The sequence below is a fragment of the Platalea leucorodia genome (genome assembly GCF_965183815.1).
Source record: "Platalea leucorodia genome assembly, chromosome: 6".
NCBI classification, from domain to species: Eukaryota; Metazoa; Chordata; class Aves; order Pelecaniformes; family Threskiornithidae; genus Platalea; species Platalea leucorodia.
In genome coordinates, this window is record NC_138828.1 from 30,067,127 (window position 1) to 30,095,105 (window position 27,979).

At 38.4% G+C, this 27,979-nt stretch overlaps 2 protein-coding genes across 19 annotated transcripts in view; one reads left to right on the forward strand and one right to left on the reverse strand.

The window, feature by feature from the left end:
• GSTCD (glutathione S-transferase C-terminal domain containing) overlaps nt 1-22,495 on the reverse strand; it is a gene marked incomplete at its 3' end in the record, with an annotated part of 74,401 nt that extends 51,906 nt beyond the window's left edge. The window contains exons 1-5 of the mRNA XM_082316468.1: nt 22,464-22,495; nt 17,303-17,734; nt 15,166-15,627; nt 8,643-8,897; nt 7,849-7,942 (exon numbers count right to left, since the gene is read on the reverse strand). Of these exons, the coding sequence (XP_082172594.1) occupies nt 7,849-7,942; nt 8,643-8,897; nt 15,166-15,627; nt 17,303-17,713 (1,222 nt within the window). The 5' untranslated portion in view covers nt 17,714-17,734; nt 22,464-22,495. The remainder of the gene's footprint in view (nt 1-7,848; nt 7,943-8,642; nt 8,898-15,165; nt 15,628-17,302; nt 17,735-22,463) is intronic.
• Nucleotides 22,496-26,980: 4,485 nt separating this feature from the next.
• Nucleotides 26,981-27,979, forward strand: part of INTS12 (integrator complex subunit 12) — a 55,012-nt gene continuing 54,013 nt past the window's right edge. For 15 of the 18 annotated variants that reach the window (XR_014228650.1, XR_014228651.1, XR_014228652.1 and 12 more), the window contains exon 1: nt 27,033-27,110. The gene's annotated coding sequence lies outside the window, so the exon portion shown is untranslated. Of the gene's footprint in view, nt 27,111-27,979 lie in introns of all 18 variants that reach the window. The other 3 variants (XM_082316299.1, XM_082316300.1, XM_082316298.1) reach the window with 2 other exon arrangements.

Here is a 27,979-nt window from a genome sequence, read left to right on the forward strand (position 1 = left end):
GTATAAGGGTAAAACCCAAGAAATCAACACTATGTCCAAAATACAGGGAACTCAGTTGGAAGCCAGGCTTTTCAATGGCTGATGGATCAAATCAAGAATCTCATCATAGCTCACTCATGTCTCCTCCTTCCTTTCATTAAAGCTAATTTTGTATATGATAAATGAGGGCTAAAAAAATTTTCAGAATTTTCTTCTGCCAAGTTAAGAAGTCTCTGTATCTTCCCTGTTGAGAAGCCATGCTACATTAAAGTCTTTTACTTAATATCAGTTCTGGAAGCTAAAGCTAACACTGATCCTCCAGAATTGTTGTCTTAGTGGTATCACTAAGACTGCTTAATCAAAACATCAGTTGATTCCACAGAACTATAACACCATGTTCTGTGTTATTGTGCTAGCCTGTGTTATTTAAAGGTTCTTAAGTTTTGAAGATGTTTCTAAACTAAAATTGTAAATGTCATTGTATCCTTGTTCGTCCATCCGCTATGTTTAACAGAAGCTCTTTTTAATAACTGCTGTCCTTCATAACTTATTCTTTCACTTTAGAATATCCAATTTACAGTTTAATCTCCATTCTGAAGAAATAAAATTATACTGTGAACCCCCAACTCTTCCTTCAACCAGGTATCTTTTAAACATTATTACTATTCTATGAATCATTCTGCTTGATACAAGCAATTAGGAATTTACCTTATACCCAGAATCAGGCAGGAGACAAGTACGGATAATCATATAGCTTTAAAATGTATGAATTGATGAGTTTAAAGAGTGTGAATGATCTAAAGAAACAGAGTACAGAGGCATTTATTACCAGATGAGTATTTCAGATTCTGTCCAGATAAAAGATAATAAGAGTTATTGGCTGAGGTAGGGGGGTAGGAGGAGCTGGGGAGAGTTTGGGGACCTGAGAAGTCATTTTACAAAACAACATCCTAGTAAATAGGTAAACGAATTTTAAAAATAGCCTCACAACGACTTGTATATTTAGTCTTCAAAGAAAGACCAGAAGTTTTATCTCAACTGTAGACAAATTAGCTGATGCCTTCATTCATAAGTTAGGCACACTGGAAATCAAGACTAGAGATCACTCTGAACAGTGACATTCGTCAAACCTGATGAACAGGCATCACGGGGAAACTTGTTTTGATTGTGCTGATTTGTCATTTGATGAAGGAGCTGCAGCTCCTAAGCCAGCCTATATTTGTATTGTTAATTTGTAAATGGAAAAAAACCTTAAGTTGATGTCTCACAGAAAGCAGATGAGGAAGTAAAACTATTGAACTAAATTCCTCTGCATACTTTATTTACAAATACTTTCTCAAAGCCTAATGCAAATTTCTTACACAATGTCCTACAAAATCAGTGTTTATGGACAGAGGAGGAAAGGAGCGTAAGTATGGAGAAAAAGCATGCAGAGTAGCAAATTACTGACAAAGTACTCAGTATTTGCAAAGCGCTTATGACGAATGAACTCAGTCCTTGAGAACTGACCCCAGAGGACAAACCAAATTGCTTTGGAGTAATATACATAAATGGGATTGCCAAGACCCATGGTTGTCCAACTATAAAAACATTTTTGAGATCCACATCTCAGTGAATTTTTATTTAGCAGATTCATTTTTGCCAATAAAGGAACACACTCTTGCCTTCGTAAGATATTTTAACAATTTCAGTGCAACAAAGTGTCAGCCAAATATCTGTAATTCATTTTTCTTTCTGCCAGAAAAAGGTATCTATTACAGTAATGCAATGTTATGTTGGACAGTAGGTTAAAAACAAAACTTGGTTTGCAAACAACTAATGCCACAAAGAAAACATGAATGCTAGCTCTATGCAACAATTGTGGAACACAAAGATCCTACTTCTAGACAAGAGCAAGTTTCACTGCCTTGGGGTTTCAATGATGTGTTTTTAAAGAGGATAAGACATTGTGACAAACAATTCCTCTGCAGACATATACCATCAAGAGCTTTTTTTTTTCTTTTTTCAGTGAAACACAAAGATAGTGGAAATTTCCATCTTTCCATATTCTTAATTCATAAGCAGTTTGTTTAAAAATATTTTTAAGAAAATCTTCTATTCTTCGTCTGGCCATACATATGGCGATGTCAATTCTCAAAGCCGTATACTAGATTCACTCATAATTTCTTATCATACTCAAATGATTTGAGATAACCATTCATCAGAAATTATGTTCAAACAGTGTCACTTATGTTTTTGTCAAATAAAACAATATCCCAATCCCAAAAAGGTAGCATTTCCTTTTGGGAAAAAATTATCACCACTACCAAACATAGAAAAAGGTGGCACAGTAAGAAGAGCTTCATCCTCATGTCACTATTCTTTCTGTAATTCAGACAAGCTCTCTATCTCTAATGTGAACATTCTGTACTCTATATGTACATAAATAACTGAATATGGCACCTTTAGTAAGATTTATATTCATGCATGTATGAAAATACTCCTATTAATAAAAGCAGGCCTCTCAAAAAAAGAAAAAGCACTGAAGATCAAATTCTCAGCTGACATAAATAATTTAGGAAAAGACGACAACATAAAGGCAACCTTTTAAATATTATATATCTGTATTTCCTGAATTCTGTTTCTCCCCCCCCCCCCGAAAAAAACATTTACAGTATATTATGAATTATTCTGTGGCTTATAAATCAATATAACAAATCTCTTCTCAACAACCATTTAAGGGACAGCCTTCTCCCTGAATAGTAGATGTTGGGCTTTCCAAATTTTGTCTTGTTTTAAAAGCTAAGCATTCTAAAAATCCAGCAACTTTCTCAAAAGTCTGTAGGCTTGAATGCAAACAAGGGGCAAGTATCAATCAGGGTACCATTTTATTCAGGCTAACCTTTCTGTGACAGTTTTACATAGTCATTTAATTTGGCCGTCAACTTGCTACTGATCACAAAGCAAGCATAAATCAAACAAACTTGATCAGTCAATTCTGCACTTCAGCCAGGCAAGCATGCATTGCCTTGCAATGGATTAACACCCTTTCGTACACCTGTGCACTGGATACAGAAGATGTGAAAGGGTTTTTCTTTTTCCGTATTGGCTTTTTAAAATTCATACATGGAAAATTTCACCTCCTGAAGTCAAAGGCTTGTCCAAATCAATTCAATACTAGGAATCAATCAATTTCTTACTGGGAATAACGAAATATATAAAATACTTGACATGCTTAATTAGGAGTTGTGTTTATACACAATCCATTAAAATGCACTTGTTTAGGAAAAATTGGCCCTATGAATAGGACCAACCACAAAGTTAAAGGGCCACATGTTTTCCATTAATTGGTAAGAGCAAGCTTCACTTGTAAAATGCATTAATTAATTAATTTTGATCTAGCTTTATTTATTTGGCTACATTTTTTAAACTAACTTCCTCCATCTCAAACTCTTCACAAGTTCTGTAATTGAATCCTCTATCTCCTATTGTGCATGCACTCCTAGTTTTTATTATAGTGGTCTTTCCACATTTACCTGACAGTAAGTCATATTTCAGCTAGAGGAGCTCTTTTCTTTGTAAGTAAATACCATCATGTGCACACTCTGTCAGTCCAGCTGGTAATTTCAGAATGAGATACCACAAATAAAGCACTTTACTTCTTTTAAGTACTTCCTGCTTAACAAGTATTTCAACTTATGAGAGAAGAAGCACACGTTTATGAAACTGTGGGTCAGTTATTTCTCATTCTTGAATTTCACATTTGGGTAAAAAAACTTAAATAAATAAAAAGCTGTTTTAAAAAAAAAAATAGAATCCTGTTAAAAAACAACCTTTCTGCCTTTTTTCGTTCCACAGTGAACACAATGCTTGATGAAAAAATGACAGTACCAAAGACTTAAATCCCCATATATCATCAAAATAATAAAGCGGCAACAAGGGTTATCACTCCCCGCCCTCACATGCACACACTTTCCCCCTCCCCTTAATGTGCTTTGGGTGAGCCTGAAGGAAGCACCTCTAATCATAACCAGTCAAACTGATCTTGATATCCACAAGCCTTTGCAGCCAATAAGAAATTAACCTGAAGACAAGGAACAGTTTCGCACACACACAGCACCAGGAACACAAGCAAAGACTCCAGGGTTGACTTAAGTTCCAAAAAGGATAAAAAATTCTTTCTACTGCTGCCTAATATGAACTGTGACACCCCAGAAAAGATGCCCCATTTCTTTGTTGGTCACAAATCTAATTAAACATAGCCTCCTCTTTCCCAGACCTCTTATTTAATCAGCAGTATTTCCATTCATCATTCTTATTTCAACAAGCCCCTCTTCCCAAAATTTCAGCCACCACCTTGTCAGGGAAGAAATTAAAGCATTTTCTATGCTGACATACATCATGTGATTCCTTCCCTGTACTGCTGATCCAAGTACCTAAGTTTCCTTCACGCTCACGTTGTGATCACCTATTGTTTATATTCTGACCTGCCACCCTCTTCTTCTACCACCTGTACATATTTGCAACCGCATCTACCTTTACGTCTATGGAAAGCTCAACACAACCAAGCGCTGAGCTTGGTTATGACCTCTGGGTTGATTCTACTGACAACTGAAGTATTTACTGCAAATACTGCAAATAAGTATTTCGTTAAATGTTTTAATGGCATACAAGTTTCCAGTATTTGCCCCTAATATAACTTAGAAATACTACATTTTCTTTTGGGGTTTTGCACAAATTAATTCTTCAATATCAAGAGATGCATCTAGCCAGCCAGACTTGGTTTGTGTGCTTTTTGGAAGAAACAACAAAGTGCTGAGGGGTTTTGGCTTCTGTATTTAATAGACAGTATCAACATATTTCTGATCTAAATATAGATTTGGAAAACAAGCTTAGAAAAAATACAGTTAAAGTACCAGCCAAGTTTTTATACAGTAAACTACAATAGAAACCAGCATTTACAATACATTTTAAAATAAATGAAATATTTGGTGTTAAATTCCTTCAAGAAGTGAAAGTTTGTAACAACTCAACAACTACCCTATCCTAGAATATCAACAGTTACAGAGGGCACTAAGATACTATATTTCGGGATATTTTGCAATGTTTCAAATACAGTCCAGATGCTCACAAAGCCTCACAGATTCACATATGTTTCAAGGCTGATACACACAACTTTAGAAGCCAAATACGTTAGAATTAATTGACATAATGGCAGGAATTTAAAAAGCTGGAGGATATCTAAAATGTAAACATGAGTCCATTTGGGGTCAATCAAATACCTTTTAAAAATTGCATCAGGACTAGAACTAACAGATCTTTAACTATGTCATTCTGCTTCAGAAATACGACTAAGCAAATGGAATGCAAATCATGGTGTCATAATCTTCAGTTTTGCAACAGTAAATAATCCCTATAAAAAAAAAAATGCATGAACCTAAGTGTATAATCTAAATAATACATTAGAACTGCAATCATCAGTAATTCTTTTCTGTAGTAAATAGCTGTGACAGCAAGGCAGTCTATTTAGATTTACAGACAGACTGAACAATTCAATCCAAGAACTTCCACATACGTGTAACACAAATTCTGAGTTATCTGATCTGAGATAGAGCAAAAAAAGTATATCATGTATGCTATTAAGTTAAGATTTGACAGCAAATTAAATGTATTGTGGATAAAAAAAAAAAAGTTTTAACTGAAACATTCTCTACTTTGTCTCAACTGCTATGAACATTAGCAAGAGGAAATTTATTTACCAGTTATAGGGGTAATCTGTTTGAAAGCTTGAATTGCATTACTCAAATCCAGTTTAAAACACTGTCAGATTCAGTGACTATTTTCTTAGCATGCCAGGTAGGATTTAGTAGTAGAATATTGAGAATTCAATTTATATAACAATGATTAGGCTGCACTAACAAAAGAATCAGGAAACAGAGAACAGGACCACTTAGAACAGCAGAGGTAAGCCTGCAGATGTATGCAACTGAAAAGCAACATCAGTTCTCATATCGGGAAATTTCTTTTTGTCCCATGTGACTCTGTTGCTCCTGGACTAAAAGCACAACCATTTGGAGTTTCCCTAAATCAGAAAACGGCATTAGCATCACTGTGATCTTGGAGGGAGGTGAAATCTCTCTCTCGGCACCTTGTTGAGCTAGCAAATCTTCCCAAAAATTGAACTGAAAACCAATTTCTGGTATCAATGTCATTAGTATCTATTTCAGCAAACGTGAAAAAAGAGAGTGCAAGTACACACGTATACAGGAAGCAGCAGGAGCTGATTTTTCTCCCAGTCAAACCAAGTCCAAGAGACTCCTTCCAGCACAAAATTTCCAAATATACATTCATTATGTGTTTTTGTACATTATGCATCTTTTTCAAAATTTTCTTCTGAATAGCAGAAAAGAGATATCTTGACAAAAGTATGAACTAAAACTTACAGCCAAAAACCTGAGCACTGGAAATAAGCAAAAGTGTTTATTCACTTCCAACAAAATACTGGAACTTGTCACAAAAATTCAACGCATATAATCCTCCCTGAGCATTTCAGCAGTCAGACTACAAAGCCATTTTAACAGTATAGTAACAGTAAGAAGTATATCTAAAACATCCACATAAAATCTGAAGAAGTATGATGTAATGGTGACCCAAGTTTTGGCTTTTTTTTTCTTCCATGCTAAAGGAAAGAAAGGATCAATAATTAAGGCAGGGCGTGCAACTTCCCAGTGAAGAGTTCTCTCAGGACAAAACCAGGGGAAAACAGCTCATGTTAGAAGGATAGATATTTTATATAAAACTATAAATCTACTCATGGTACACATGAGGGTTTTGTCAGGGCTTTGTGAACTACACACAGATCCAAAACAGAGAAAACCAACTTCAAATCTTAGTCTTATTTTTATAGCCTGTACATCGTAGATGGGAATACATGTTTGTATTCACACAGTTAGATATATATATATAAAAAAAAAAAAAAAAAAAAAACACAACAGAGTATTTTGTAGAAATACCTATAGCTCTTCAGTGATTCCTAACATATTCTGTGAGGAATTTCACATATTGGTCATTGAAGAGCATCTATATGTTGCATGTATATTTTTGTATTCTTTAAATCAGAAGTTCTATGCCACTGAGGCTAGACTGAGTCCAGAATCAAAGTTATCTTATTTACACAAAATAACACAAATCTTTTTCTTCTCTGTAGAAAGGAGTTACTGCCCACTAACTTCTTACTGTCTCGCAGTATATATAAGACCTTTTAGAGGAAACTCTACTGTGTGGTGGAAGAGGCATCCAATATTCCTAACACTGATGAAAACAACAAACATTGTGATAAATCAGTTTTTTCCCCTGTAGAACTATAGCCACTAGGCAACAGACTGTTCTGCAATCCAGCAATGCAAACAACCTCTACAGGGCAAGGAACACTGCCACAGAAGGGAAGACTCACTCATATGTAGCTATCAAACTTAGCTAATGAATATTATTTTCATCAGAATAAAATGAAATTCTGCTGCTTCAGGAGACACAGCCCATGTACAACATTCATGCCAATCAAATTAACATCATGTAGTCAGAATTTACTGTTCTAGATATGAAGAAAAGTTCAGGGAAGTGGGTAACAGTGGGAAAAAATATGGTTCGGGAATCAAGGTCAAGCTTTTATTCCCAGTTTGATAATCAGTTGTTGATGACCTGAGGGAAGTCATCTCACCATGTGTCTGTCCCAAACAGGGTGAATTTTACAACAGATTTAAAACTGCTTACCTGTTTTACAGAGCTCTGCAATACATTGAAAAGTGACATATTTTCCTATGAAACAGTTAAGTAGCTTCACCAGAAGAAAGCACTGTTAAATACATACACACGTACATAAAAACTCCTTACCTTCTCCAGGACTGACTGCAGGTGGTAGATTGGTCCAGTCTAGGGTCCAGCTGGGGCATGGATGAGGAGAAAATTTTGCTTCAATACCATTTTCCTATGTGAAAGGGGCAAAAAAAAATAAGACTCTGATCCTTTACCCACTCAAGTTGGTAGAAAAATTCCCACTGAATTTAATGGCATCAGATCAAATTGTGCAACACTTTCAGACTAACTGACACTAAACAGGAAGCTGTGTCTACATTATATGGGATTCAAATTATGTATTTCTCTCATTTTCACAAGAAAGCCTTGTTAATTTTCTTTAGGAAATGCTGTCAGCCCCTATGCAAAAAATACTGAGAGTTATGGAACACAATGGAGAGTTTTCTTTAACAAAACTCGTTAGGGTTCCCAGATGTTCAAACCTCTAATCAAATAGCAAAAAAACAACATAAATGATAGAATAATGAGGTCAAACAGAAAAGCAATGATTTCTGTCATCCTTTATATAAATATCTTTAAAAGAGGAATACAATAGTGCAATTCAAACAAAAACCTACTTTGATTATTCAGAATTATTGATAGGGCTTCCAGCATTCCTATCTTTGCTCAATTCCTGAATTGATCAAATATCATAACAGAACAAAAAAGTAAAATCGCTTCTAAGTCAATGCATATCACACAGAAGACATGCAAAATGTACTAAACTGTTCAAGGCTGTCAGACTTAGCTTCTGCAATTCTAATAAATTTCACCTATTCCAAATCAAACAGAATATTACTATTAAAAATAACTCATTAAAATGCTTAAATTACCATTAACTTAGTCATAGTTGGCCTTGGACCACCTATAAAATTACTGTCTTCATTCTCCTCTTCTAATTCATCAGGAACTGAAGAGAGGTCTTGTAGCTCTTCCTCTGGAGCAGGCATCAACTCTGGAAGCTGGAGAAGCTCCATATTGCATTTGCCAGCAGCTTTCTTTACTCCAGGTACTTTTTGAACTCTTTGATACCAGCTGGATATCAGAGGCAAATTTACCAGATTTTTGCCTTGGTTTTTGCTGGAAACCTAGAAAAATAAAATGGAAAGGTTACTTGCTACTGTAAATTTCTTCCTACAAGCCACAAGGCAGCAAGAACTACAGAAGTGAGCTCAGCTCCAGGCCGAGCATGCTTAGTCATAGCATGATGCTAATGCAAAAAGCGAGCTAGTTAAGAGCTCAAGCCTGCAGGTGGAATTTCCAGTTGGCCAGTTAGACTTCATCTGCAATTCCCATTTGCTTAATAGGATGAAAAGGTTCACATGACCCATTTTAATCCTAATTTCAGTCAGTAACAGGAAAACACAATTTAAATAATCTTAATTATCTGCTACTACCTAACAGCTCTTTTGCCAGCAACTGCAAGCCTGAAATACCTTTGAATATGTGATAACAGCAAAACAGGCACAGGCATACATTGTCCCTGGTCTTTACTGAAGTCTTTGCACTACATCTGTGACTTTTTTTTTTTTTTACTAGCACTGAATCCAAAACTTTTTTTTCTAAATCATATATTTACTCAAAGTTTTTTGCCATCTTAACGTCGTATTTTCATACAAAAATGGTAACTAGTATATTTCTTTTCTGAATTAAGTATATATGATGGTGAGATGAAGTAGCCATCAATAGAAATTAGAATTTTAAGTGTAAAAAAAAAAAAATTCTTCAGTAAGAATACGATGCACATATTACAAAAAAAGATACCCAAATCACATTTCTAGATGAAGACCAGCTAATTCTAAAAAGGATGCATTTGATGAAGTGAAGTAATTTTTGTTCAGGTTCCCAAACATTTTAGAACAGCGAAGATCCTCCTCTTACAGCAGACGTTGTGAAGTCTCCATCCTTAAGAGACACTCAAGACTTGACTGGACACAATGCTGGGCAACCAGCTCTAGTTGACCCTGCTCTGAGCAGGGGGGTTAGACAAGATGATCTCCAGAGGTGCCTTCCAACCTCAGCTATTCCAACCTCAATTATGCTGTGATGCTGTGCCTGCTTTAAGCAGAAAATTAAAAAACAAGATTACAGGAAAACGCAGAAAAGGCCATGCAAAAACAGTGCTCCTCCACATATCTGTTCTCAGTGTGGAAATAGGAACTGGTAGAACACCTGAAGTGACACAAAATTTCAAGCAGCTTTCTTGCATGCTCTGTTTATAATGTTCTTAGGGTAATCACAAGTAATTAGTAATAGCTAAAGGAGCAAAAGGAGGATGACCTGTGTAATTTTAGTATCTAATTCAATATCCTAATAGTAACACAGGCAGAAATACATTGATTCAGTTAAGGAAGAAGTATTTTGGAAAGCAATTCTAAGAGGCACTGTTGCACTTGATAACAAGTGTTCCAAATTGTATTTTAAAAAGTAAATAGTGGTTCCTCCCAGATGGAGAAAGGAGCTTTTGTTATTCTTCTATTAAACAGTTACAACTAATAGAAAGTGTAACAAAGCTAAGCTCGGAAAGATAACAGAAATGGAATGAGGTAATGAAAAACAACTCTTCAGCTTCATTATCTTACTTTTGGTAATTACAATTACAATCCGCTAGTCAGGTCTCCTCATATTTATTGTATGATACTTTCCAGACACATACCCATTGAAGACTTCATTATTATTCACACCCTAAAGAAAAGTGGAAGTGCAACTATAATGATTTTTTTAAACACAATCCAGGAAGTCCAGTTATATAAGTGATAAATAACATTTTAATACAGAATTAAACTCTGGCACTTCCATCAACAAAAGCAGTTTCAACCCACTGCCTGCAAGAAGCTTTCAGATGCAAGTTATTAAATTTGGATGATAACTGTAGGAATCAAAGTATAATTGCTTAGAAAACTGATAATTCACCAGAGAACAGAAATAAAGCAGCATTATCCCAGAGCTCTCATAATTTAGGTAAAAATGAAACTGAAAGTCAGTTTTTAAGACAATCCGTGGTGTGAGCTAACAAAAATGTATCATACAATATATTGTTTGTAAGCTGCAGACCACCAGGGCTCAAGGGTCACACAGGAAAAGCAAATAAATACAGCATTCACAGCTGCTCACAGTACATCTACAGAACAATTTCAATTGGATTGCTGAAATCAATTAAGCATCTGATCCTAGAATCTCCTCATGCCTAGCACCAGTAAATCAAATATTACTGTAAAAAGTTATGCTCTTCTTTTTTAAAAAGGCCTTGGAAAAATAGACACAACTGAAATACATTAAAGTTTTTAAAATAGTAGGAAAGCATTTTGTCTTACTACTTTTGTTTAGTAACATCCATACAGAAGTTGCTGTTAATCCCCAATTATGTAATTTGCAAAGCAAACAAACAAAGCAGAGATGAATTAATAACCATTTCTGTAAAATAACTCATCATCTTAATACAAAGGTAGCTATATTAACCTACTTCTGGACACCCATATTGCTAGCATCATACAGAAATCCACTGAGGATGATGATCCTGATTAAAGAAGTTACAAATTGGACATTTGTCACATGTTAATGTTCGTTAGTAATTATCTTGATTTTAGAGATTGCTTCTATGAATGTGACTGACAGCATCTTCTCCAGGAATTCCATTTGTTTTCAAACACCATAAGGCAAATTTGGCAAAACAACTTGCAAAATCAAAATGCAAATACCAACTTCACTCAGAGCTCTTCCTGGCAACAGACACCAGCTTAGCTATCACTCTCACAGTAATTGCAGGAATACTGGTAGCAGGCAACCTCCTTGTATCAAAGCAGCAGGGCGGAGAAGGGCCTGGGAGTCCTGGTGGACAACAAGTTAACCACAAGCCAGCAATGTGCCTTTGTGGCCAAGAAGGCCAACGGTATCCTGGGGTGCATTAGGAAGAGTGTGGCCAGCTGGCCCAGGGAGGTTATCCTCCCCCTCTACTCTGCCCTGGTGAGGCCACATCTGGAGTCCTGTGTCCAGTTCTGGGCTCCCCAGTTCAAAACAGACAAGGAACTACTAGAGAGAGTCCAGCGGAGAGCTACGAAGATGATTAGGGGACTGGAGCATCTCTCTTATGAGGAAAGGCTGAGAGAGCTGGGTCTGCCTGAAGAAAAGAGGACTGAGAGGGGATCTTATCAACACTTACAAATATCGTAAGGGTGGGTGTCAGGAGGATGGGGCCAGACTCTTTTCCGTGGTGCCCAGCGACAGCATAAGGTGCAACGGGCACAAACCGAAACATGAGAAGTTCCATCTGACTATGAGGAAAAATTTTACTTTCAGGGTGACAGAGCACTGGAACAGGCTGCCTAGAGAGGTTGTAGAGTCTCCTACTCTGGAGATATTCAAAACCCGCTTGGACACGATCCTGTGCAACCTGCTCTAGGTGAACCTGCCTTATCACGGGGGTTGGACTAGGTGATCTCCAGAGGTCCCTTCTAATCCCAACCATTCTGTGATTCTGTGTGATTCTGTGCTTTTATTGTCATGGGACATAAAGACACAGTTGTCATTTCCTTAATTCTTTTCTGTGTATACATCCTCATAAAACTAAGTGCACGGATTGTGCTGGGCAAGACTCTCACACAGGTTTGCCACAGAAGTTTTTCCCACTGTAAAACTGGTTTTGAAGCTGAGCTCAAGTCACTTGCACCACTAAGCCTTACCTCTTTCCAGAGGTGAGAAAAGGGTAGAGGGAGAAAAGGGGGTCTGGGGAGGCATTAAAAAAAAAGTAAATAAAAATCAAATTGCATGGCTTTATTAGGCTCAAAACATATTTTGACATATTTTCCTAATCTAGATGTTAAGATACTTGTACAAAAGAATCTGCAAGACCCTGGCACTTACTAGATAAGTGCTATAAAAAAACCAACCACCAACACACACATACATGGAATCTCCTTCTCAGGCCCAGATAAATTTTGTACAAAGTAAGAGATCCACCACAAAAGATTCAATAACCAAGTGACTAAGGCTCTCCTTACAAGAGGGGCGAGATAAACTTTTAACAGATCATTGATCTTAAGGTACAGCAACATGAATATTCTACTGATTCAAATTACAGTTGAGTTGACACACCAATAGCCTGGCAAACTGCATCCTGGAGTGCAGGAACTTCTAAAATCAGCTTTCCCACTTGCAACAGTGTTTCTATAATGACATTTTATGTCTGGGAGCAAAGATTTATTCCCAGCTTTCCACATTCCGTGTGGTGCCCTGACTGCCAGTTATGTCAGTGCTTTTCCTGTTTCATCTTGGTGAAACTCTTTTTAGAGGTTTCAAATTCCTCCATATACGGACTGGGAGACCTTTTGAGACCTCTAAACACATCACAAGATGTGAAACAGTCCTACACTAAAATGAAATTTTGCATATATCCGCTATACACAGTGTCCATGTTACTTTGCTAGCATACACTGGTTTTCCTCATTGTGCTGTGAAAACCTCTTGATGTGAAGGAAAAAACCAAGCATGAAGACAATGGAAAACAGCTCATTGGGGTTTGTCCAGTATTGGGAACGTGCTACGTTGACTGCAAAGGAGAAGAGAGACAAAGGCATCTTCAAATAGACCACACTCTTGGCATTTCCAAAATAATTACACAATCTGATAGGAAAACATTCAACTCCCCTAAAGGAAAGTGTGGACTTTCTATCAGTATGTTATTGGACCATACAGGTAACACAAGATTCTATTAGAAAAAAAAAAAATTAAGCAGCCAATCTCATAGGACTGCAAGGAGAATTGTAACTTTTCAGTTATAAACTTCACTCCAAGAGCTTCTAGCAACATAACCTTTGCCAAGGAACTTCTCCTTTCACTGCAGTAAATGAAGCCCCTTCCACAAACTGTGGAAAACAGTTTAGTAGCAACAATATTATGAGTGACAAAACGACAGAAGTTTCAGGGGCTGAAGCACGTCCCAAAGAAGCTGGCTCCCTAGACACAACACCTCACTTCCGAGCAGGGTCACAGTGATCAGTCCTTGCTTGAAGAAGAATACAGACTAAGCTTTGTAAAAACAAAACTGCACAGAAGAATAAAAGGTTTGCTGATATATAGGTATTATGCTGTCCTAGACACCCAACTTTATGTACAGATGTGCAATGAAACTGGCTTGTTTTGTGAGAGGACTTGATAAAAAGCACCCCGGGTTGGCTACACAGGAATGCTTCCTCCCAAACAAAGAAGTCATTCCTAGGAACCAGAAGAAAACAGCAGCAGAGATTAAGAATAACTAACCTATTATGAGCAGAAACAAGCAAATTGGAAGTCATAGCACACTGTATTTTAAAAAGAAATATTTGTAGACAAAAAAAAATTCCCAAGAGAATCTCAAGAAATTACATACCGGTAGCATAAACAAATGAGCTTTTGGAAGTCTTCCCCTAGTCAATACCCGAGTACCTCTTCAGCTCTAGTATGTATAAGGAAAGTCAAGGATTTACAGCTCTAAAAAGGCACCGTAGTCCCTGAACCTCTCTCCATTCACTGCCTCCCTAGAAGGCATTCTTACTTTCCTAGAAGGCGCTTGTTTTCTTTTAGGCATATCTGTCCACGTCAAGATAAAGTTACATGAAGTTTCAAGTCTTTGCTGGAAAGAATTCCAATTCAGATAATATCCATGTAGTAGAAGTACAACAAACTGAGTAGGAATTCATTTTGCCTTGTCCCCCAGTAAACTGAAATTAAGATAGGTTCATGCTTACCTACTTTTTTCCTATCCATATTACAATGTACTTTAAGTGCCCATTTTAAATCTCTCACGGGGGACATCCGTTATAGTATTTTAAAATTATTATACCATTCTCAACCCTCCCTCCTTTTAAAATTTGCAATTTATGATGGAATCAAAATTCCAAATCTCAAAAAATTCCTCATGCGTAAAATGGTCTCATCTTAGTAAATATCAGTTGAGTCATGGTCATAAATCTAGTACACTAAATTCAAGCCAGAAAATACATTCATGCTTACCTACCTTTGCTTTATGCATATTAGAATGTACTTTAAGTGTCCATTTTAAGTATTTTCATGGAGGCATTTTCTGGGCAACTTGGTGCCAAAATATTTCAGCGTAATATTTTAACAGTTATCAGTGTTTACTAAGTATTGATATGCTATGTATTTAAAAGTAACTTTGGTGATCTCACCAATCCCTGTTTTTTGTTTGTACAAAAACAAAGACAAAATTTCTGTTTCAGGTTAAGTTCACATCGCAAACACCACAATATATTTTAAATTAACATATTTCACAACTTTCCAGTTCTTAAAAAAAAAAACAAACAAAAAAACCAAACAAACAACATATACACTACTTAATATTTGCAGAATTTTTCGTCTTACCAAGAACTGATGGATGCATGGCAAAAGCACTATATCTGCCAAGGTAAAATAAAGCCCTTCTGCAAAAACATGGTCCAAAAGCGGAAGGTCAGAGGTTTTTGTTCTCCTGATGTCAGGGGCCTCCCTGTTGACCGCATCTGATACTTCCTCGACAAGTAGCTTGGAGAAAGCTATGCTCAGTTCCAAACTTGGGAGTGGATGTTCATGCATTTCCACTGTTTTTCCTTCCTCTGTTGCTTCTTTACCAAGTACAGGCACTGCAGCCTTAGCACTTGCCTTCTGTTGTTGAAGCTTTTGCCTTCGAATTTTGTCATCATTATGTACTCGGACAGGTTCTCCAAGCTTCCTTTCAAGCTGTAAAATGTCAGGAGGAATAGTCTGACAGTGCTCAGGAGACGCCGTCAAAAATCCTTCAACAGCCAGAGGTATGCTGATCTCACACAGTCTGGTCCACTGGCTAACCTGTCAGATAAATGTATGTAATTAACATCTCTACAGAAAGAGAAACAAAATGCCAGGTAACCTTTTTGTACACTTTAAGCAAAGAAGTTCCAACCAAAGGTGGAAACTCCAGCTTTTAATACATTCTTTGATAATCTTAGAAGCTCAGGTATTTTGTATTACTTTCATAATAGCAGAATTAGGAAGCTAAATCTTACACATAACAGAATGAACAGTTATCCAGTATATCATATTTTTATTCCTTATTATTGGCATAAGAGTAGGGTGGCTGCATAACTCATGAGAAGCAAAGCCGTGATCAATTTATATACGTCATCTCTACCAAATGCTGGTAATAAAACCAGAAGATTACACCAAACAGATTTTGAGCACATTTATTTTACAGAAATGTATTATATTATTAGTGGTTTTTTAGCATGCAACATCAAAAAACTTTAGTCTAACCGAACAACACCTTAAAAAAAATTACTTTTTTCATGTTCTTACTCTTATCCTCTTTTTCTTATTGTCTGTACTTAAAGGGTCTTAAAACTTTTGAACTCTTGTATTTTCTTATTCAGTTTACTCACTTTGCAGCCATCTGAAACAGGGAATCAAGTTTGCCAGCAGTTCCAAGAAGAGATTAGACCCAGAGGTTTCTGGAAGATGTCGGGGACAATTTCTGTATGCTGGTGCTAGATGGACTAACAGAAGGATATGTTTCCCCAGATGTGCTGCTCATCAACAGGGATGAACTGGGTTGGAGGCACAGTATTCAATGGCAACCATGGATGTAGCGATCATGAAATAGTGGAGTTCAACCTCCTGAGAGGAGGGAGGAAGGCAAGTCTCGATGGATGAACAGCCAGATGAGTAAATTGCTATGTGATAAATGGGCTGAAATGTCAACTCAAAGGGTTGTAGTGGTTAACGGTTCACACTCTACCTGAAGGTCAGTTAGAAGTGGAGCTCTTTAGGGGTCTATGCTGAGGCCTATCCTATTTAATTATCTTTACCAATGACCTGGAGGGGGAGATGGAATACACTCACCTCAAGAATAACACCGAGTCGAGCGGAGCAGCCAATAAACTCCAAGAAAGGGCTGCCATTCACAGGGGCCTACACAGGCTACAGAACGGGCTGACAGGAACTTGCTGAAACTCAATAAAACATCCCGCACCCAGGACGGACTAAACCCCTGTACTGGTACAGGCTAGGGACTGACTACCTGGCCAGGTAGCAGCTCTGCCGAAAAGATCCTGGACATCCTGGTGAGCATAAGCTAAACATAAGCCAGCAGCACACCTTGGCAGTGATGAAGGCTAACAGTATACAGTGCTCTTAAAATGAAAATTAACAAGAAATTAGGTATTTCTTAGTTTACTTCAAACTGGAAGAGCTGTACTTTATAACTCATTGACACTATACTGCTAGACGTGAAACAAAGATCTGACCTATTTTTTTGAATCTTAAGGTTCTTTTTGTGCTGCTAAAAAGTAGTATCTTTAAAAAGAATTATTTTTCATCTTTATGCGAAAATACAGATACTTCTCCATTGAGGAAATTTCATTTTCTAAGCAAATTAAGTTTCTTACTAAAACAACTTAGTTTACGTCAATATTAAGAGACTACTTCAGAGCATTTAATTGTTATAAAAAACTCTATTAATGTATCTAAGAGAAAGAGATGCACTCACTTCAGCACAGGCTTTTAAACAGGTCTTCTTAAAGCCTAAGAGTTCCAAAACATCCTTTTTAGATGGATCTGCCTCATACGTTTTCTGTATTATATGCCTTAAGACAACAGAAAGCCCAGCTCGGCAGAACTTTCCGTCTTTCACAACAACAGCAGGTAAACAGCAGCTCTGCACAACCACTGGAAGCTGACATCTGGAGATTAAATGGACCTCAAGATCGCCAAGGAGGTTTTTTGTCACAAACTGATCATCCACATTTTCACCAGTTGGCACTAAGAAAATCTTGAATAATTTGCAGTCACAGTAGGATAGCAGAAACAGTGAAATAGATGTATGAAGAGGAAAGATACTATCTCTGTACCAATGAGAGAAACCCAAATATAAATGTTCTTCAGCGACACTATCTTTCATCTTCCTCCTGAGCTGAAGTTCCTGAAATAGAAATCAGAACGCAACATTCATAAAAGAATACAGAATTTAGAACAAAAAAGAGGATTTGAAACAGTGGTTCTTCCACTATCTGCTAAAACTGATTTTAACATAAGACACTATTAAAGACATTCTGCCTGAGTAAGTGGACTGCAGGCCCTTCTTGAGAGAAAAGAATGGTTTCACATACACAGTCCCTTCACATACAAATCACTGATAGGGAAATGATCTGTGTAAAATTTTTTTTACATTTTAGCATATTTCTGACATTAAACAAAACATACAAAACCAAAAGAAAATATTTCCTTTTAAATTTTTTAGTTTATAAACATTTTATAGCAAGGCTTTTTTTTTTAAATCAATAATCTCTCACAACATTAACCATAGACTATTAAAAAAACAAGTTCCTGAGCACATATGTACAACAGCCAGTTTCCTAACAACATTTGTCTTTCTGTAACTGTTAGAAGACATATATAGAGAGTATTTAGCCCATGGGAAATAATATTGGTTTCTACATTAAAAATTAAGCTAGAGCCTGGTAAGATATTAACTGAAGGTCAAGAGGACACCTAAGAAGAAAAAAAAAAAAGGTTCATTTCAAGAATGCTACATGAACACCTCTAACACTACTACTTTAAAGCAGATAAATACAACAGTAACATAGCTGAAATTAATGTCTTCTCATTATATTAAAAACTTGAATTCATTTTCCTTATACTTGGTTGAAAATTACATTTTTCCTATTAAACTATTCCACACCAGTTTAATATAAAACAATGATGCAATAATTTTTCTGCTCCATCACTCAGTAAAATTGCCCATTAACTTATAAATCACAACTCGTATTGAAAAGCTTTAGACACTAGATGGCACTCTTAAAACAATCATTACAGAAGAAAGCTTTATTATAAGAGAAAGAAATTAGAGTGTTGCTACGAAAGGCCAGTATGTTTTCTTATATACATATAAATATATAAAAAGCACAAATGACATTGGAACAGCATCAGTCTTTCAAATAACTGTCTAGATTAATAAGGTCTCTGTACAGTTACATGAATATGATGTAATTATTTAAGAAGCAAAAAAGGTTTTCATTTGATATATCTAGATTATTGGATTTTTTTTTTTTCTCATGTAGAAGTGTACATCAAATTTACTATTTTATATCATCTATCACTGGGCCAAATCAATTGCCCAAAAAGAGGCAGGGGAAGAATAAAATCAAGTCCACCTGACATTAAATAAAGATCATAATAATGATTGTTCTAGTGAAGTATTTTTAAACCATTACATTACATGACTTTGTCTCAGAACAACAGTGGCTCAACATAATAGTACTGTTGCTTTTCTTCTAATTAATACACCTGCCACACAAAGAATAGTACCATACATAACTAAATACCTACTTTCCTAAAAGTTATTTTATTTGGATAAATCTTCACGGCATATAAGTCAAGACAGATTCAATACCATAAGTACAGCTCTGTGGAAGAAACTATATAGTCAAGGTACTGTTGAGGAGATTAGTCAAGAAGAGTTAGTCTTACCTGCTAAATCCATAGTTACTAGCATTTAAACTCATATCCTCAACTATAGTACTTCTTTCAATATTAAACAGTACCCTCATATATATTTGGGTTGTTTTTATTTTCCATGGGAACCCGTAGAGCATACAACCCCATCTTTTCCTGGCCACTTGAGCCACTCAGACATACACATTCACTTTACGAATCATTTAACCACTAAATTTTTTCTTCTGGTTGACCTTACTGGACATAATCAGCTTTTTTGGTCATTATCATGCTGTATAGAACTGCTAAATATTTTGGTAAATTCTGAAGATGTTTCTATTTCCAAAGTATATTATTCTGTAGTTTCCATCTGTTAATCACCTTTTCTTACAAATTATTCCAAATCCATCACTCAGGACTGCACAAGTAAAACATTAACCTTTTCACCACACAGGTACTCTCAATAGGTACCTTGCCCATTTTCATCCAGAGTAGCAGCTCTGAAGCACTGTTTCCCCACAGAGGATAATATATCATTAGACTAAAAATAAAAAATAAATACTTGAAAGATGCCCAAATAGAGGTACTACTTAATCAGGCTACCGATTAAAATTACAAAAACGTCCTGCTATGAAAACTGGTAGATGAAAGGGTGAACACCATCAATGTGAATTCTCTTCCAATCTGTTGAACAAAATTACTTCTACCAAGTAGCAATGAGTAATAGACAGCAGCCGTCAGTCAGTCCCAGAGACAGTAACTGACGGGAAATAATGACTTGTTGGTTATTGGTCTGCTCTGTATTCAACACAGTAAATGCCACAGCTGACACTATCCTATTAATCCACCTGTCTCCTTGAAGATTGAAATTTGACTTAAAATTTGTCTGGTCAAATTCAGCTATTCTTACCCTCAGGTAGACAACTATCACATAGAGAAGTCACACAAACCAGATAAACCAATACTAGGATCTTGCTGAAGCAGGATAAGCAGATGTTGTCCAGAGCTACCCACTCCATTCTCTTGACAGTGTCAGAAAATGGGAATATGCATGCAGCCCACTTCATGTAGTCCATAGTATCTTAACTTAAAGTCACTTCCCTCAACCATTTTAGGTAAAGCTCTGGATTTTGCACAGAAGCAAAGGTAGACTCAGGATTTAGTTCTTCTAAATGCCTTGAAGAGAGAACCTCTGGGAGACAGCTGGGCCAGACAGCTTGAGGGTGGTTACCAACTTCTTCAAAACTCAAAGTGATCTTTTGTGAACATACACAGTAATGTACCACTGCTCAGCTGCAACATGATGAACTATACCAGAGAGACTGAATTATTTTTCTGAACCTAAATGAACTTCTGCAAAGACAGAAAGAACACAGAAACCGTGACATTCACGATGTACTTCCACAGCAGCACTGTGCTCACGCTGTAAAATCAGAACATTTTGCAGAACTGATTGAGAAAAGATTATTTTGGGGAGGAAGGAAAGGCCAAGACTTCTCTTCCCCCTCAGCCAGAGCAGTAAATTAATGTTGTTCAGCATGTTCAGCCGCAAAAGTGCCCATGTAAAGAACATGGCAGAAATGTACAACTGCAGGTGACAGGGAGCCCAGGTAATTACTTGTTTTGACAGTGGCTCAGACCTAGACAGCATCAACTGGTCTTGGTATCACACACTGAATCAGCTTAGTACCTTCTAGTCCCACGACTTGTCAGTTATACCTTCTCCACAGAGTCAGTTCAGACTCTGATTTGGCTTTCTTGTATTCTCCTTCCTCAGCTAAAGCCACCTCACACAGGCTTAGTAGTGCTTAAAATAAACTTAGCCTATGAGAAGGGTTCTTACTTAAGACCGTCCGGTACAACACAAGTTACCGTACTCAGTGGCTAGGAGTCCTCCAGTACCTGCCCATAATTATCTACTCATGAGCCCAAAGGGACAAAAAAGTTCTCCAGTAACTCTCCACAGAAGCATACAATTCACCTCCATGACGCACAAAGAACCAGCAAACAGGTCTACAGAGGTAAGCATAATGCTCAGTATGCTTTGAAGTTTAGCTGCTCAAACACAGGTAGCTGTAGTAGCCTCAAAATAAAAACAGAGCTTTCATTGCTCATTGACAATCTCAGGGCTCTTAGTGAAGTTGCAATATCTGCCGTTGAATTTTCTGATATATAAAAAAGCCATTTCTACATTTTCTTCTAGTTGGATAAACAGTTGTTTTTAATAACTTTTCCAAAAGCTAGATTCTCCTTTAGCTAGGTTTTGTGCACACGTTGAAGTTGCATTTATCCCAAAAAGCAAAAAATTTTAAATACCACTTACTCATAAAACATTCATTAGCTACTCAGATTTTGTACTTTTTAAAGAAGTACTCATAAAAAATTTTAGAGGGGGATTCTCATAACAACGTGAGGGGGAGGAGAAGGGTTAAGCTAAGGCCATTATTTCAGTTAATTAGACTCTCCCCACATGGGAGAAGGGGAAATCTGAAGATGAAAATTATAGTCAATATTATGAGAATTTCCTTTTTAAAGAATCAAATAAACAGTGACAGTATCAATACAGCAATAATTAATCATCTCAGTTACTAATTATGAACCAGATAAAAATGAACTGTAAAGTGCCAATTTCTGAAAAAAGTGCAAGCAACTAATATCTTACACTTAACAACAAAATAAACTCCAGAGCAAGAGGTAACTCCAGCTCTCATAACAAAAAACACAAATGTCTCTCATTTATTTGGTTTTCAAGGAGAGTTAAGAATATTGCACATTTCACAGTATCGGGTCTTAAATCTGAGAACAGGTACTTAACATACACAAATGATTTCTAGACCCTGACAAACCCATCAGTCATTTCATCATTTATATGATGGCGATTCATTTTGGTTCATACAGGCAATCAGATCTGTCTCAACTAAAGGTCCTGATCCTGCAAGGTGTCTTTGCAATATACTGTCACGTTATTTTCAAATATAGTCCCAAATTCTTCTCATATAATATGGTACTACTATTTTTCCTACCGAAGTCCCTTTCTCTTCTCAAATTTGCAGTGCTACAACACTGAAATTGGTTTCCCAGAACCATACTCCCTGTTCTGCCACTGATATGGTCAATTTAGATCTGAGTTATTAAACTTACTGCGTGGAGTGGAACAAATTATATTCTTAATTAGGGTCCATTTAGGACAATAATACTTTTCTGTTTCTGCAGCTAACCTTCAAGAGATGAAAAGATGAGCTTCACTCAGCAGGAAAACAAAAGAAATGTTGCACTCAAAGCTCCTGTTTGCATCCTCCAGCTGTTTCTCTCCTCCTTTGCTATGCCCAGCGTGGCAGTCCACGGACACATCTCCTTTACAGTCACAAAGAACTTGCATCTAAATTCCAAGGAAGCCCAAACAAACATGTTAAATTATGTAACTTTAAATTCGTGATAATTCAGGCTCAAATATCAAACTAAGTATTTTTAAAACTCTAACTATTGACTTAATGAAGGTTAAGATTCACTTGTCAATTTGCTCAGGTTTGCTCCTCCCTCTCCTTCCAATAGTCACAGGTAATTCTTTGTTTCACTCAACTGAAAATACAAAGTATTAAGATGAAGGTACTATCCTCAAACAAGAACAGATAAGCTTATTAAGCTGATATTTCTGCTGGTGATCAACAGTTAGGCAATTAACAGCACTCATGTTAAGATCAGCTACCAACTGAACATCCTTATGAGCTGAGCAGTGGAATATGTTTTTCAGAACTCTAAAAGAATGAAGGCCACTGTTTTGGTTTATACTTGGAAGTTACTTTTTGCAACTAAATTGGCTGTAAGTTGTTTCTAAGTTAATTCTTAATATCTACAAGATTCTCAGGGAGCAAAGAACTTTTCTTTCTGTCTTCCTTTAAAATAGTAAAAAGTTTAAGGGGTTTTTGCTTTTTTAATCCATTTGTATTCCACATAAGAGATTTCAGAAGGCCAAAAAACAGCAATTAAGTTAATTTTGGTCAGAGATAAGTAGGCTGAACAGGCAAATGCTATTCTGAATAAAGTAAGTCTCTATTAGAGATTTAGTTTCATTGCAACTATAGAGCTCACAATGCATAGGGTAAATACAGAAGAAATTTTAACCTTTTTAGAACTTCCTACTACACCAAGGAAAAAAAAAAAAAAAACATCCTGAGCTCAATTGCTGAGAAAATTTTTGTAGATCACCTTTTTCCATTTTCTGACTTCTAAATGCAGTTGTCTCTCTCTACCAACTTCAGAAAGCACTGCTAAAAGTTCTCCACCTTTATTTTTCATAAAACACTTACACGGACAGTGTAATTTCTGAACTCATACAGAATGTTCACACAGACTGTGCAATTGTCAAGTAACATGCTTACCTTGGTAACTTAAGAATTTTTTTTTTATGCATATTTGAAGTTATAAGATTTAGACTAACCCAGCAGGTTTCCCTTGCTCTTACTCCCCTAGACATCAAAAACCTCTTTGCCACAAAAAAGATCATTCAGTGACTGCCTCAAAAGTTTAGCTAGGAAATTTTTCTTTTTCAGCCTCAGTCAGATAGCGACCAACGTAAAGCCACCTGCTACATTCAAAGGGCCCATATCTCGAATTACAAGGTAACCGTTCAAACAGAAGATTTTTCTCTTTCCCCATTCAACATTTGTTTCTAGAATTACTGAGAGCAGCATTATTAAAATATTACAACAGAGATTTTAGCTCATGTGCATCTTATCGATCCCTAATACCAGAAACAAGACTTTTGTCCTGGACACAAGCTTTGCCATTTACACGGCTAAACTGCAAGAACTGCATTCGCTACCACTGTCAGAAAGCCCAAGTGTTGAAGTTTGTCCTAATTCATACCGGCAATTCAATTCCCTATGCGTGCTACAGATCTCTTATTGTCTCATGTTTGACTAGATCACCGTAATATTTTTATTTTATTATTATCTCTAATTTTTTTAGAGAGAAGTTAGCAATTTCTTAGCAAACTGGAAAAGAACAGGAAGTATTAACTATGGGGATGTTTAAACTTATGTACTGCTCAGAACGGGAGGACAGACTTCTTCAGACTACAAGGTAGAGAGTGCTAGGAACAGAAAATTCCACTCTGCTTTTTGCATTGAGCTTTTCAACATCAACAGAATTACTCTAATACTTTAATTCCCACAAAAACTTTAAAAAGTATTTTTAACAAAACAGGCTTCTGTAATGACTGCAACTCATTACATATTTATTTCATTAGAATAGCAAAGCATTCAGTCTGGATTGATTTATAATGCTAGTTACTGTAAAAACTTCTATGTCCCTTAATCACAACAGTAACTGAACATCTCATAGACTTTCCTCCCAAAAGCCTTGCAAGGTGGAAGCTTCCTGTGTTCCCATTATACACGTGAAAAAGCTGAAGCACAAAGCGAGTTTTTAGCTCAGTGTCATACAGGAAGTCCGTCCTAGAGCAACCCTAAAAATCAGACATTTTCCTTAATGGTTTTGTTGTGGGTTGTTTGGGGGTTTTTTTGGGTTTTTTTGTTTTTTGGGGGTTTTTTTTTTGTTTTTTTTTTTTTTTTAAGTCCAGTCTACGAATACAATGTAAAACTACAATCAGGCGAATTTTATTCCCAAGTCTCTCACAGAAGAGAAAACAAAATAAATCTGTCCAGGAGTTCTGTTTATAAGTGACTTTACCTGTGTTTCCTTATTGTTTCCTGTGAGAAGATAAGGTCTTCTTGCATCATCACTTCAACTGAACTGTACGCCCTTACACTGCCATATCCCATCCCTCTCCCATCTTCTACTCCAGAGGATTCCTCCTAACACCATGTCTCTACACACAAATGTTTATAAAGTCTTGTTTCCTATATTTTTTCTTTCTAAGATAGTTGTTTTTCTGGACTATTTTGGCTCTGCAGAGTATATCTTCCTTGTGGATTTATGCACAGCCTTTCCTTTGAAAGACCTAATAGCCTACCTGGTTGCCTGTTCTCACTTATGCATTTTCACATAACTACTACCCTTCCATTAAACGTGATAAAGTTTTGAATCCCTTAGCAGCTTACTAAGACAAAAGCAGTCACAGACATACACAACAAAACAAGGAACATGGAACTAACAAAACCTACAAGAGATTACACTAGTCACTCACGATATTTTTCCCAGCACTTTTTTCTCTCTAATTAGACTGTAAGTTCTGTGGGAAGAGATTTTTTTTCTTTATTCTACACTGACCTTTTTTACAGTAGCCATTGTTGAAAGAGGAAAAGGGAGAACTAATGAACATCACAGAATTTGCAATGTAACTTAAAGACAAGATAAATAATGTTGTCTGCCTTTGGTATAAAAATCACCTCGGCTCTTTAAAAATAATAAGCATTAAGTAAGTATCATTTTCACTAACTGTACTGTTTGCTACCATTTTTTCTTCCCTTTCAACATGCACTAAACAACAGTTAAATTAGTTTCCCTGAGCTACTGTGTTAACAATGTAATAAAGAAAATTGTTGGTTTAAAAACAAATGTTTCCTAGGAAAACTAAAAATTAAAAAATAAAAATAAATAAGCACATAAACATCCTCTTCCTTTTAGTTCCTGAAAAAGATCTAATTTATTTGTTGATTAATACATGGTAAAACAGAACTTTTGTTAAACAGACACATCAATGTTTGAGAAACGGTCAACAAAATAAGTCATTTAAAAACGTAGTTTTCCACCAGTAAATATTTAACTTAGCACAAAGTAATATGTATGCTTTAAGGCAGATAACTTTGGAGGTTGGATTTATGTTTCTATCCAGGTCTGCTGTATGAGTTTAGGGCCACCACTACATTCTCAAGTGAATCCAAAGAGAAGCATACAGGCTCTTCATGAAGAGCTTCAAACCAGAATTTCGAACAGGTGTATCAATAAAGTAAAAGTTGTTAATGGTTCAATAAAGTAAGACACAGGCTATGAGAACAGAAACCAAATTTTAGAAAGACAACACACCAAAACTCGGCTACTGCAGAAAATAATACCACCGAGTTAAAATTATTTTGCAGACCTACTCCATAAAACCTCCACTCCAAGCTTCTCTCAGCAGTTTGTCGGCCCAGAAAAACGGGACCTGGTAGTTAACATTGAAACCTTTATTTGGTTTTTTTGTTTGTTTGTTTGTTTGTTTTCAAAAGCATAGCCCTAAGTCACCAAGCGTCAGATGAACGACACGAAGGCGACAAGTGTCTCTCCCGCCATCAGCTATTACCGGTCTTCACCGACAAACACCCCAACAAGGCGTTTCCAGCCAACCCTCCTTCTCAAAGCAGGGAACTAACGGCCGAGGGGGCAGCCGCGGCCGTTCTCAGCCAGGGAGCCCAGGCGAGGAGGAAGCAGAAAACCGCGGCTCCCCAGGGCTGCGCAGAGGGCGCGGCGCCGCGCCGCGCCCCGCCGCCCTCGCCCGCGGGGGACCCCCGGGGCTGCCCTCCCTCAGGCAGCCCCCGCCAGCGCCCACCCCTTCCCGCCGCGGCGGCCCGGTAACGGCCGGCAGGCTGCAGCACCCGCCCCGCCCCTCACGGCGCCGTCCCCCCGCGCGCGAGGCGGGCGCCAACCGCCGCTTACCCCGCCCCGCCCGCAGCTCTCTCCCGGCCCCGCACGCGGCCCGGCCGCTTCCGCCCCGACTCCGCCCCTTCCTGCGCGCGCACCCCTCCGGGCTCCGCCCCGGCCCGCACACTTCCCCACCGCCAGCCCGCAGCGCGCGCCCGGAACGGCTGCCTCCGGGCCCTGGTTGCGCGGGGGGACTGGCGCGGCGGCGGACCCGGGTCCGGGCGGTGAGCGGCGGCTGCCCCCTCACACCCTCCTCCTCCTCCTCCTCCTCCTCCTCCTCTCCGGTAAGAGCGCGTCGGGCGGCTCCGCGGGGGCAGACACGACTTCGCCGGGACCCGGGCGGAGGGGGTTTGGGAGGAGGAAAAGGGGAGCCCACACGCACACTTGGCGGCCGCTACCGCCGGTGCCGGGGCGGGGCGAGCGTTGAGTCTCCCTGTGGCGCGGGGAGGGCTCGGGCGGAGCCGGCGGGGCGGGGAGGGGAGGCGAGGCGAGGCGAGGCGGCCGCGTTGGCCCTGTGGGTGCTGGCGCCCCTCCTGCCGGCCTCTGGAGGGACGGTCCCTCCCGAGCGCACGGGCGCGCCCGGTGCCGCGGCCTTGAGGGAACGGGGCGAGGGCGGTAACGGGTGCGGGGGGCTCCCCGGAGCCTTGTTTCGGGCTCTGCCGGGGCGGGGGCCGGTCGCGCCGCTCTGCCTCAGGGCAGCGCGCCCGGCGGGTGGTTCCCAGCCCGGGGCTCTGAGCCGGGCGGAGCTGCCCGGCCCGCCCTGCGGCAGGGCGGCAGGCGCCGGGTCCCGGCCTCGGTGTCAGCGCGGTCAGTTGTCAGCGCCGTGGTGACACGGGGAGGTTCCGCTCCCCGGGGGCGCAGGGGCTGGCCCGGGCGCGGCTCCGCAGCGAGGAAGGCGCTGGCGGCGGGGACAGCAATTAGGAAGAAGCAGGCCAAGCAAACAGAGGTGATGTATGCTTAATGCAGGGCACATAAGTTTCAGCCGTAGCGTAGGATATTTTTGGATTAAAAGGTGGTGGCGTTTTATTCTCTTAAGTGTTTTATTTTTGAAGAGTGACTTTCAGATCAGAGGCCCTTCATTCATTCTTAAAGGGAATGTCAGGGAGAAATTTGCAGCAAGTATGTTGCAAGGGATCAGGTCGTGGCTTTGGTG